Genomic DNA, 13,011 nt, shown 5'->3' with positions numbered 1-13,011 from the left:
TCGATTAAGCCTGGAAAACAAACAAACAAAAATGTTGCTAAGAAACATAAGGAGCAACAAAAACCCTGGAGCTCATTGTGAGCTGTTTACGGTTTTTCTTTCCTTCCTTTTCTTTTTTGTTGTTTTGGACATGACTTCCTGATTCACTTTTCTTACCCTCCCACACTTCCAATAATTGTACTCATTTTCAGTGATGGGTTTATTCTTTTTCCCCAACGTCATTTGAGTCCTGACCTTTCGCACCTTGCCAAGATCCCCGATCTTCACTGGAGCAGATGGAGAAAAGAGGATAGAAGGAAGACTTCTAGGAATTGCGATGAGATTGAAAACTGGCCTTAGCACTAACCAAAATACTGGCTCCCTGGCACCCAGAGGGTGTGAGGTCCAAGCTGCGATCCGCATTACGATTGAAGACGTTATTGCAAAGAGCCAGTAAATAAGGTTGGCAAAGCAAAGATGGGGCTCCACCGGTGCCTTGAAAGTAGTGAAGGGATAGGTTATAAGGCAGTATAGAGCTGGGCTTAAACACCACCTCTTCCACTTGTTATCAGAGTGAGTTACTTTGCTTCTCCAAACCTGAACGTTTAGAGAACGTGAACATGGAAATAAGGAAATCTGTTTCACAGTGCTGAGATAGGATTAAGTGTGGGAAGGCCCAGTAGAGGATTCAGTATGGGGAAAGCCACAATAAATGCTGGGTACCTTCCTTGTTTAGCAGGGCTGAGGGGCTCTGATGAAGAGACCACATTCAAGGGCTGTGGACTCTTGAACGAGAGTCAGGATGAAGAGATCAGGACTGGGACAGCCAAAGACTGGGGTGGTACTTGGGGAACTCAGTTTTAACTCCCAGGTCTGGATTTGGGCAGGCAGCTCTCACCGCCCAACCCAAGGACAGCACCACTGTGCCTGTGTGAGCTGCAGAGAAAATGCAGGAAGGATGCACAGTCCTGCTCCGGGCTCTTGCCAGGTCTTGGGAACTCTTCTCTCTCTCTCCCCTCATCCCCTCCTGGAGCCTCTTAAAGAAGGCTTTCCCACCAGAACTGATGGGCGGGAAAAGACAGCAGGCTCTGAGCTGCTTTCAAGGGGCCTGTCAGAAGCATCTTTGTGTACATGAGGCCCAGACGGAGAAGACTCTGTTTATCTGTCTGCTAGGGACAAATTAACGAAGTGGTGAAATCTGTGGATCAGAGAGAAAAAGATTGGCCATGAAACGATAAGATTAAATTACATGAGGAGAATGCAATTGTGCTAGACCAACTGAATTTCCTCTGAGGTTTGCATGACCAGCCTTCTAGACCCAGAGGCAGCCAGGGCACAAGGCTTTGTGATGGATGCCTGGCATGATCCTTTCTCTGAAAGCTCTTGGCTGGGGTTGCAGGTTCCATGGCCACTAGGCTGCGGTGAGAGGTGCATGTCCACCCTCAGAGTGCAGGACAGAGGGAGGACCGCAGAAGAGGGAGCCGGAGAGGGGCAGCTCCATGTGTGATATATGCGGGTACAGCACATCTGGGTATAGGCATCTTGGGCTGAAATTCCTACTCTAAAAAAATTTCCTAATACCATCTTCTTTTCCTTCTTAGGACTGAATACAACTGAATTGATACTGATTTTGTTCAATTCAGAGCATCCTCAGCTCTGTCAATGGCACATCACCCCAGAGTCAAGCAAAACCTTGATTCACTCTTCTTTTCTTCCTCTCACCCTCATAAGCAATCCATCAGCAAATGTTGTCTGCTTTTTCTACAGAATATAGTCAGGACCTCTCTGTCCTCTTCTCTTCATCTCCTTTGCTGCCAGGCCACCATAATTCCTTGGCTGGGCTACAAAAATGGGCTCCTTGATCTGTCCACTGCCTCTCTCTCCTTCTTGTAATAGAGTCCACACCATCAGAGTGAGGAAGGAGTCCTGAATATCAGATCACGCTGCTGCCTTGCTGAGACTTCTCTCAGCTTCCCCTTGTTCTGATGACCTCAAGGCCCCATATAGCCGGGACTCTGCCACACTCCACAGCCCAAAGTCATCCCCGCTGTCACCTCACTCACTATGTTCCCACCCCCTCTGCTCTGCAAGTGTGCGGCGCAGCTCCTGCCCTGGGCTTTGGCACCTGCCGCTTCCTCCTTCAGGGCTGCTCTGCTCTAGGTCTTCCAGTGTCTGGCTGCTCCATGTCACTGGGGACCCAGCTCCATCACCACCTTCTTCGAGAGCCTTTCAGCATCCAATCTAAGGATCATCCGCTGCTCCAGTGGGAACTCCATCCTGTCTTGGCTTCTTCCCATCTCTTATCAAGAGTGGCTGTCAGGCTGATTGTTTATTTCCCTGCTGGTGATGCGTTCACTGATTGTCCATCTCCCCTCTACAGAATGCACCCTCCAGGACAGCAGCCCGTCTTGCCTTCCTCTGAATCCCCAGCATGCGGATCCACAGTGGAGACTCTACAAATCTTTCTTGACCAAGGTCAGTGCCCTTCCCCAGGCTGGGAGTGCCACAAGTGCAGGGACCCGTCAGCTGCATCCCTATGTTATACCCAACACTGTTCCTTGGGCCTCAGGGCTCTCTCCAAACAGAGAAGGCCAGGGAAGAGAGAAGCTACTTTTCTCCAAGTTGTAGCTGAGCTAGTTTTTCACTTGCTCACCAAACTAATGACCAAGGAAACACCCAGGGATGGTGTGGACACTGCATATGGTGGATTCATAAGTGCCAATGCTGACAGGCGGCAGGGACGAATGCCTGTGCATTGGCTCGGGATGCACCTGGGAGCATTGCCCCCCTCGTCTTTTTAAGTTAATCTTAGATTTTCTACAGTGAGTAAGAATACGTAGATCTCATGTATTTTGAACTCAATATTGTACCTGAAAACATACATAAAAATGTGTTTCTGGGTATTCATTTACATTTTTAAAAAATTACCCAATTTTAGCATTTATTGGCTTAGTCAAGGGTTTAAAAGTTTTAAAAAGGGCAAGAGCAGCTAAACCCTGTGCAAAAGCTTGGAGAAACTGCATAAAATATGGATAAAATAGAGTGGGCAAAGGGAATGTGAGAAGCTCCACAATGGCGAGGGATGGGAAGGGATGGGGAGGGTTAAAGAGGGATGGCAAGGGGTGGCGAGGGATGGTGATGGATAGTGAGGGATGGCGAGGGATGGGGAGGGATGGGGAGGGATGGGAAGGGATGTAGAGGCAAAGAACACTGGCGAGTAAGAGCAGCTGAGAATGAAGAGACAAGGAAATGCATGCTACAGACCAAGCAGAAGTGCCCAGAGAAAAACATCCACTCCTTAAGGAGGTTCACAACACATTCATGAGCCCTACCATGAAAGACAGGTAAGAACAGTTAAATGTCAACTCTGCACCACCATATTTGATTGACAATTAACCTCTGTTCAAATGGCGCATGTCTCCGTGGCAACAGCTAGGGTTTGTTGAAGGAGTGAATGGATGAATGAATGAAAAATGGGAAGGGCGCGTAGTTTTCAGAGTGATTTGAAGGTGAAGGAAGACAAGATATAGAAAAGAGGCTGGCCAATAATAAATGTTCCATAAAGTTTTCGTGAAACTAGTTCAGTCAGGGTAGTTTTCCTTCTCATCCATGGACCAGAAATCACTGACATTAACGGATCTTACTATGTCCCAGGCAGTCTCCAGGGCTAAACTCAGTAGTTACAATCACTCTATGACATACACAGCATTATTATTCCCAGTGTCTAGAGAAAGAGACCAAACAGCAGAGGCTAAGTGATTGATCCAAGTTCACAGAGCTAGAAGGTTAGAATTTAGCCTAGCATAGGACTCAGCAGGTAGCTATGTGTCTACCTTGGGTTTACTTATTGGAAGAAACTCATTAAAACTAATCCTTTCCCATGTGACTTTCTTTGGCACAGACCTGAAAGGTGGTAGTGAATTTGCTACCAGACCCTCATCCCACCAGGCAAGTTACCCCTCTTATGTGATTGAAGGCACATAAGGGGTTGATTTTACTCTACAGGACTGGGGTTAAATGGTGGGTCCCTTCTAGGCATGGAATTACCACAGGGGAAAAGGAGTGGACACTTGTTGAATCTCTGTCATGTACCAGCAACTGCGGTAGGGGCTTGGCAGAAATTATTTCATTCAATCTCACAGCGATCCCATGAAGTAGGTCTAGTTTTCTCTATTTGACAAGGAAGGGAACTGAAGTTTAGAGAATTTAAAGAACTCATATGAGGCTGAACTGAGGTAGGAACGCAGCTCTTTTTGAGACAGGGTCTTGCTCTGTTGCCCAGGCTGGAGTGCAGTGGTACAATCATAGCTCACTGCAGCCTCTTACCTCCCCAGCTCACAGGATCCTCCCGCCTCAGCCTCCTGAGTAGCTCGGACCACAGGCAAGTACCCCACTCCAGGCTAGTATATTGATTGTGGAGATGAGGTCTCACTAGGTTACCCAGGCTGGCCTTGAACTCCTGGCCTCAAGCAATTCTCCTGCCTCAGCCTCCCAAAGTGCTGGGATTACAGGCCTGAGCCACCGAGCCCAGCCGGAACCCAGGTCTTAACCCGATGTCTCCACCCCAAGTTCCCTAAGATCTGGCCCAGAAGATGAGTAAATCCTGATGTCTAAGGCAGGAGAGAAAAGGAAGGAAGGCCTGGGGGAAAGGCTGGCCCTCCCTCCTCACCTCCCTTCCCTGCGTGCCCTCTCCTGGCTCGCCCTCCCTTCTGCATCTGTCAGGTCATCTGTAGTGGGAGCCGCCTGTGCTGGGCACTGGGGTACGGCCTTCACAAGACCCAGGAAAGTGGGGGAGCTGGGCAGGAAATTAAAAGGAGCCAAATAAACAGAGTAATTATAGATTGTGATAAGGACTTAGAAAGAAACAGTAACTAGAAGTGACCTTGAAAAGTACCCGTAAGTAGGCACTGGTGCTGCAGACGGCGCTGGCAGCAACGCGCAGGGGAGACAGAAGGCGCGGCAGGGCCCACACTCGCCTCCGCCGGGCCTCCCGCTTACCAGCAGCAGCGCCCCCTGGCGCCTGCTGAGGGCGCTGCGCAGGGAGGTCGGCATTGATTTCAGAGGGGCGCCCGGAAGGACACCTGCCTGGCCCCAGACGGGGCAAGAGTCAGGCCTCAGATTCTCATCTGTCAGATGACAATGATGCTATCTACTTCCCAGGGCCATCGTACAGGTTAAATGATGCAATGCTCGGGAGAATCCGGATGGAGGAGCCACACTATAGAAACATGACTTGGATTTATGGCAAGAGAGACTTCAGTGAGACATGAAGATGGGTTGACTGAGAGGCCGGCAGGCCACTGTGGCAGGTGTCCAGTGAAGAATTCCATCCTGACAATGTGAAAGAGAGGCAATGACTGTCTCACATAAGTGCGTGACACTGCACAGGTTTCACTGTGTGAAATGTATACAGGAGTTCTTGTAGAAATGAATTGATTTTTTTTTTTAAGAAGTGACCTAAGGGAAGGAAGATGTGACTTAAGGAACTCAGGAAGTCTCTGTGCTGTCACTAAGTCAAGGATTCCAGAAGATTCTCTCTGAAGAACAGTCACCAACTGGATTATTGAAAATTAGCCCACTGCCACCTCACAGGTGGGCCTTGTAACCCACATCAGCTGGACCAAGGGGCCTGGAGATGCAATAGCCTGGAAACAGGGTGACCCCAAGGGGCAGGCGGGATGCAAGCACAGAGGAAACAAGAAAATGCTGAAGGAAGCTGCTCAGAAAAGTAGAAGCCAACTGGCTCTGAAACCCAGGTGTGACCACAAAGGAAGTGCCCTGAAGGCCAGAGACCCAGCTCCACTTAGCAGCTATGTGACAGGTGCACGTCCAGCCCCTTTCCTGGTGCAGGAATTTCCCTATCTGGGAGATGAAGATCATGTTGCCGGGGCCTGCCTGTAATAATACTTCAGAAAACACAAAAATACTCTATGCGCCACGTAGAGGATTATTTTTATGAACCCCAGGGCAGGGAGCATCAACAGCTCAGAGGCAGCACTGGCATCTCCCTCAAGTGTCCTGCCTTCTCTCCATCCCCAGGCACACACAGGGCCCACGAATGGCCCAGCATCTGCTCTCCAGTCACTGGTGAAATATGGTTGGCATTCACTGTGTCTGCATTTGGAAATTAGCCCGCCTGTGGTCTGGTTGTTGGCGTCCCTGGGGCTCCCTAACCCACATGGCTAAGCAGGCAAAGACAGAAACTCTGGTGTCGCCAGCTTCTGCTCACGGCGCTTTCCTGTGGTGGGGTGCTGACTGAGCGACTGACGCAAGGTTGCAGCATTCACTCGCAGCTGAGACCCAGCATCGGGGGCCCTAGTGGGGCTGGGGTCAATGGGGATGGTACCATGGAGGAGCATGAGCTGGGACATTTAGAACAGGAAGAGAAACATGCCGAGTGAGGAGGCAAGATGGAAGCAACAGGGCTAGCAGGTATCGCTGCGACCTCAGACAGAAAGGAAGCTGCAAGGGAGCTTGTACCCAGTAATCACAGGCTCATTGATGGGATAGACCCAGGCAACCTGAAGAAAGGCAGAATCAGAGTGATAGCCAGAGGCGACCGTCATCAGAAACATACCCTTACTCTGGGAGCCGCTGGAGAGCAGGAGAACTGGGGCTCGCCTCCCTGGTGCAAGCCCAGGAATGAGGGCCTTGTGATAAGATTTCCAAAAACGCCAGCCCCATGCCCTGCCTGTCAGTAAGCGGCCACCAGAACCCCTCCCAGAAAGAGAGATGCGGGCTCTGTGTCTGTAGAAGTTTGTGTCCATTTCCCGCTGACATGGATTCCTGCCTCTGCACACCCCTAAAGCCCAAGCTTCTTCCTGATCTCCAACCCACATCCTAACGGGTGAGGTTGAAGTCTCGTTTCCTCTGGCCTTCAGTGAGGAGGAGAAAACCAGCCTCTTCATAGATGAGAAAGCAGTTTCAACCCCCAGCTCTCGCCTGTGCTTCTCCGGTGGCTGCCTATTCCCAGCTTCGGGTCTCAGTGGATGTGGTCAGTCGCGTGGGAAGGGATTTGCCTGCTGCGCGCTGGGCGCCTGGGTCGCGCCACTCACCTTGCTGCAGTGCCATCCTCCCGCTCTCTCCCCACCCCTTTCCCCACTGCTACAAGATACTTAAGGGGCATCTTTGTAGAAATCCAAATCTGTAAACACCACAGGCTGGGAAACGCCCAGCCAAAGGAGCAGGTGTGTCAGTAAGAAGGTGAAGAAAATCCGAGTGCGGCACGGGGTTTTCTCCACTCCCTGGCAGCCTCTGTCCCCAGCAGACGTCATCCCGTCTCTTCAGTGGTCAGTACTGCCCAGCCTGGGCGTGAATTCCCGTGCACAATGGATTCAGGCAGGACTAGGAGTGAAGGGCCCCATGCTGGAAAAGACTCTCAGATCTGGTCCTGGGGCACGCTCTGGGGGTCTCCTGACTCCCCTTCTCCACTTCCTCTGAGGGGATGGAGTATTGGGAGAGGAAGCAGCCCTCTCTCCTACCACTCCCCCCATCCCCCAGGGCTGCCCTTGAAGCAGACTGGGTTGGGGAGCCTGGTCGGTAGGTTAAAACGTGCTCATGCTCTGCCAGTTCGCTGATGTGTCACGAAGCCACTCTTGTACCTGTCATCCCTACTCATCCTCTCACGGGGACCGGAGCTTCTGCAGCACAGGGACTGTGTCATCACACTTCACTAAGTCCAGCACAGCAGGGGCTTCCCAGAGGTCTTCTAAAGTGACCTTAGCCCATGCCTATGGCTTATCTCTGAACCCGATTCAAGCTCCCCATACTCTGTGCATAATTCATCAGCCGTCCAACACTTCCCTTAACAGCATCCAAATACCCTGATCCCCAAAACGGTCACATGCACCTTCCAGCATGAGACCAGGATTACCCTTATCTCTCTGAACATCTCATCGCTGCTTTCGGACTCCAAGGGGCCGCACATTTCACGGAGTCTTCTCTTGTGAAAAGACCCGCAACAGTTATTCACAGTTGCTGAGTTCTCCTGAGCTCCTCAAGGACAAATGGTAGATCTGGTTAAAACCAGAAAGCTCCTGAGAATGTAATCAAGGGCAACGAACCATGAGACTTCCCCTAGAGGCAGTCGCCTGAGAGAGCTTGGGCTGTTTTAACTCTGCAAAGACAGTATTAACCTGTTGCTTTCAACTGTGTTGGGTCGCACATTTAAGTCTGCTCCCTGGGGATATGGTGACACACTGGGAGACCCCAATAAATACAATTCCTGAATCCCAGCCAAGAAACATTGGTGTGTGTGCAAGTGGAGGAGAGGGAGGGACAGGAACATTGGAAATTCTAAATAAATGGAAAATTCTGGCTTGTACTTCACGGAGCATTCAAAAAGAATCTTCTCTTAGAAGCATGGGTGGGTCACATGCATCTAACCAGAATGCAAAGTTTACAAAGCATGGTAACGGCAGAACACAGCACAGGGCAGATACATGCATGCAGAGATGGACTCTGTTGCATACTGGGAAACCCATTTTGAAAAATAACAACAGGCTTCTTCTGAGAGAAGAAATTATTTATCCAAAACAGTGCTGGGAAAATTCAGATTTACATTTTTCCTAGGGCCTTTGAGTTGTGTATTCCTGCAATGAGTGAGCTGGATTTGATGAGGCTTTACAATGATTGTTCAAAATTAGTGTTTCAATGCTCTGGTTTCTGATGGGATGCTTTTGGGTTGGGTTTTATATTTGACAGATAAGGACCTTAATAACAGTTTTTGAGAAGCAATTCCTTAGGGCAGAACATCTTTGGATCCTCAATAGTTTTGAAGCGACCTGTTCTCTGCACTATTTTTGGTTTCTTTCTGTTATTTTTCTAAAAAGAATCCGGGAGTTTCATGTGTAAGGGCATCGTTCTTTTTTCTGTTTGCTCACAGATTCTGACAAGGCAGTGGCAAGAAAGGCTGACACTTTGCACATCCTTCACAATCTTCTAAAAGGATGGCTTAAAATCATCCTGCCTGAAACAGGGCAAAATTGTTACTTTTCTTTTCTTTCTTTTTTTTTTTTTTTTTTTTTTTAAAGTCTCACTCTATCACCCAGGCTGGAGTACAGTGGCACGATCTCGGTTCACTGCCACCTCCACCTCCCGGGTCCAAGCGATTCTCATGCCTCAGCCTCCTAAGTAGCTGGGACTACAGGTGTGCACCACCAGGCCTGGCTAATTTTCATATTTTTAGTAGAAATGAGGTTTTTCCATGTTGGCCAGGCTGGTCTTGAACTCTTGACCTCAGATGAGCCTCAGCCACCCAAAGTGCTGGGATTACAGGTGTAAGCACTGCACCAGGCCTATTGCTGACTTTTCTAGGGGTCTATCTTTTATATGTCTCTATACTAATTTTTTTCTTCAGCATTTTTTTTGTAGATGTTTGTTTTTGCTCTGTTTTCTTTTTCCAATTTCTGCATACCCTGCTTGTTCATGATGATTTCTGAACCACATAATCAAGCCAACCACTTTTTGCTATTTCACAGCAGTACTAATACTATTCCTCAACCATATATATTTCAGGAGACAGAGCAGATTGAGAAGGCCCGGGCCCTTTTCTGTATTCTTTTGGCTTGAGCCTAGGTCATCACAGTCTTGAATGTGGGAGGGTGAATGGAAGGAAAAGGCTCTGTGCCATTCAAAGTGTGCTCTTTTTGTGGCCTTTGGGAGTCTCTGGCTCCTGTTTCAGAGCTCCACTTCATCCTCGCCTGTTCCCATCACTCTCTGCAGCCGATCGGCCACCAGACCTTGTGCCTTCTGCCTCTTGGTAATCTCCTCCCTGATTACCCGGCCGTGGTCTTACCCTACTCCAGTCCACCTTGCACTTTGCAGGCAAAGCAGCCCTTCCACATCGTAAACAAGATCTTACCCTGGTTCTCACCACCTTCTAGACACTGCCCAAGTTCCTCAGCATCACGTACTAGGTCCTTCATCATGGCACCCTGCAGCTTCCCTCACCCCTCCCCTGGTCACCCACCCTCAGCCACACCAGCCTGGTATTCCCTGTGTAAGCCATGCTCTGTCTCATGCTTGCATATTTTTGTAAATGCCATTTCCTTGTTCTAGAATGTTCTTCTCCCTGCCTCCAGTAGGCCCCTTCCTGCTCACCCAGGGCATTTAGGATCATGCTTCCATGAGGTCTTCTGTAGGAAAAGTATGATGTACTTTCCTGTGCAGGCAGTGATAATACCATGAGCTACGTTTTTGTGTCGCAGTCCCCACTGGTCATGGTATCTCTCCCACTAGTGTGTGACAGTTTGTTTCCATGCATATATCCCCTAGCCCAAGTGCCTGCCCTCCAGAGCAGTGTTTCCCAAGCCATTCAGTGGTTTCCCAGGACCCAGCACCCCAAACACAATGAGTTCTCATTACAAGCTTGTTGAAAGGCAAATGAAGAACAAAACCTGTATGTATAATAATAATAGTCATGAGAAAGACAAGAATGAAGAGAAGACAATAGTCACCATTGGCATCTTAAATTGTGGAGCCAAGGGGAGGAACATTTGGGTCACCCTCAGGATCAAACTGCCAGGCCAGAAGCAATTCCACTGAGAGAGCACCAGGAAGCCTTCAATGCATGGAAACCCTGGGGCAAGTAAAAGGCAAAGCATGTGAGTCGCAGCTGAATCCCTGGATAATCACTGAGCTGTGACAAGGTCCAGGGTAGACTTGTAACCTAGCACAGAAAAACACATTACTGAGGAAAGAAAAAGAACGTGCATGGGGAATTTCAAGTCTTAGCTCTTCACAGCAAAGCATGCTTGGCAATTACAAGCTTCTTATATTTAAAAAAAAAAAAAAAATCAGGCAAACCAAAAGTCACTAACAGCATTAAAGATCAAGACCCACTCACAAGGAATTCACATACTCTGCTTCTTTGCAAGTGCAGTCTTGGACCTACAATGACTTGGTGCACCTCTTTACACAAAAGAAATCCACCTTCATGACTTGAGTATATATATATAAATTTAAAAAAAAAAAAAAAAAAGCTTTTCTTATGGCCCATACATTCCCAGATATCCCTACCCCATCATGCTCTTAGAAGCTGAAGCTGACTTAGTGAGAATCCATTTACACTAAACAATGTAGAGTAAGACAACACAAGCCAAGCCCACGACTGAAGGGAGCCCACAAAGAATGCGCAGCTCGTCCAATGTAACCAAAGATTCAACCAAAGATTCTAATTGCCCTCCAGCCCCAGGGCCAAGGAAAGGCCCAGGGAAGGCAGCGTGCAGCTCGCAGCTAATAATATAGGTACAACCAGCAGATCAAAAGCATCCAGTGAGGGACTCTGCCAAGTTTCTGTCCATAACGGATCCTTTGCACAATCATGATGTTTTGCTCCATTTTGTAAGCCCAGCTAAAAGGAGAAAAATCCAATCATTTTTCCTAAAGGTTGCTGGTTGAGAAAGACCAACTCCTTTTAAGTGTCTATGCACCAAATCTGTAAGATACAGATATTGAGAGAAGGGGCTCCATACCTGTTCAGAGCAGAGATAAACAGTTGGCATTCACTGGTATACAGCAATTGTCACAACAGTCATTAGGGAGCTGAACAAATGTTGAGAAATCCAAATGTATTCATTCAGAATGGTGCAAAATTCCTATGAAGTCCTACGTCAGGAAAGGAAAGAAAGACATTTGGGCGAAGGTAATCAAAATGTCTTGCTAACTCTTGCCTTTTCCTGATAGATGTTTTCCATAGTAGACCCCACTAGCACCTTGATCCTCTACCTTAAAGATGGAAAAGGCCTGGCAGAGGTTGTGTTACTAGGCAAGGTCTTGCTACAATTGAAAGGATGCCACCGGAGATGAAAACCCTACGTACATCTCTGCCGCCAAAAGAAGACTTCGGATCCAGGCATGATGCAACCAAAGATTCTTACTGCCCTCCAGCCGCAGGGCTGCAGAGTGGCCCAGGGAAGGCAAGATGTAGCTCACAGCTAATAAATCCAAACGTAACCAGCACATCAAAAGCATCCAGTGAGTGAGTTAAAACCGTGCTTCTATCTATCCCCCCAGAAGTGGACAGACAAGTCTGCCTAGATTTGAGGTGGGGAAAAGAAGTCTAAATTTTCACAAGAATTAACTTCTTTTTCCTACAAAGAGACAATGAGGTGTTTCTCCTCTTACCTCATGGATTGCTGGAGTAAATGTAGAAACAAAAACTCATTTTCTTGGTCTCCAAGAAAGCAGACAGATTCTCGATGTGAGCAAGTCCTTGCACCTTTGATGCAAGAGTTTGGATGTGCTGGGTGAGGGTACCTGAGGCCCTGTTGATTTTATGAGTCTGTGGGCCAGCTCAGACTGGCTACCAACTCATCTGTATGCAACAGCTCTCAAAGAACATAGTTTACTTTATAACCGGATCCAACAAGAGTAGGCGTTCCAGTTAAGTGGGTGAGATACCAAAGGTGTTGAGCTCCCGAGGCTAACTAAGAAGGATTTGTTTATGGAACCCTGGCTTCGAACCAGAAGGCTGGAATGCTTATGTTGATGGTGTCTAAGTCAGAGGCATGAGGTTGAACACATGTGCACCTGGGGCTGGATGTTACAGGGCAGGGAAGTAGGGGTCCCCAAGGAGCCCCTCACCAGTGTCTCCTGTACTGTGAATCATTCAGTGGCCCTAGAACAGCAGTCCCCAAACTTTTTGGCACCAGGGACAAGTTTCATGGGAGACATTTTTTCCATGGACCAGGGAGGTGGTGGGGGAGGATGATTTCAAGATGATTCAAGCACATGGCATTTATTGTGAACTTTATTTCTACTGTGTTTATTTATAATAATTACTTTATTTCTATTACATTCTATTATATTCCTTATTTCATTATATATTATATTCTATGTTATATTCTAATATATAATGAAATAATATTCTATTCTATTCTATAATATTCTATTCTATTATATAATATTATAGAATGAAATAATGAATATAGAATGAAATAATGAAATATTCTACTCTATTATAGAACGAAATAATATTCTATTCTATTCTACAAAATAATATTCTGTTACATTCCTTATTTCATAATATAT

General features: G+C 47.7%; 1 protein-coding gene across 5 annotated transcripts in view; it reads right to left on the bottom strand.

Annotated features, from left to right (window-relative positions):
• Nucleotides 1-12,306, bottom strand: part of KCNJ1 (potassium channel, inwardly rectifying subfamily J, member 1) — a 28,468-nt gene extending 16,162 nt beyond the window's left edge. For 2 of the 5 annotated variants that reach the window (XM_011965426.1, XM_011965424.1), the window contains exon 1: nt 12,106-12,306. Coding sequence is in view for 1 of the 5 variants with exons in the window: in XM_011965423.1 (XP_011820813.1) it covers nt 11,454-11,483 (30 nt within the window). In the remaining 4 variants the exon portion in view is untranslated. Of the gene's footprint in view, nt 1-11,453; nt 11,587-12,105 lie in introns of all 5 variants that reach the window. The other 3 variants (XM_011965423.1, XM_011965425.1, XM_011965427.1) reach the window with 3 other exon arrangements.
• Between the last annotated feature and the right edge of the window lie 705 nt (nt 12,307-13,011).

This window comes from Mandrillus leucophaeus, unplaced genomic scaffold, assembly GCF_000951045.1.
Source record: "Mandrillus leucophaeus isolate KB7577 unplaced genomic scaffold, Mleu.le_1.0 Scaffold724, whole genome shotgun sequence".
NCBI lineage: Eukaryota > Metazoa > Chordata > Mammalia > Primates > Cercopithecidae > Mandrillus > Mandrillus leucophaeus.
The sequence above is the reverse complement of the archived record's forward strand: the minus strand, read 5'-3'. Positions and strand labels throughout refer to the sequence as shown.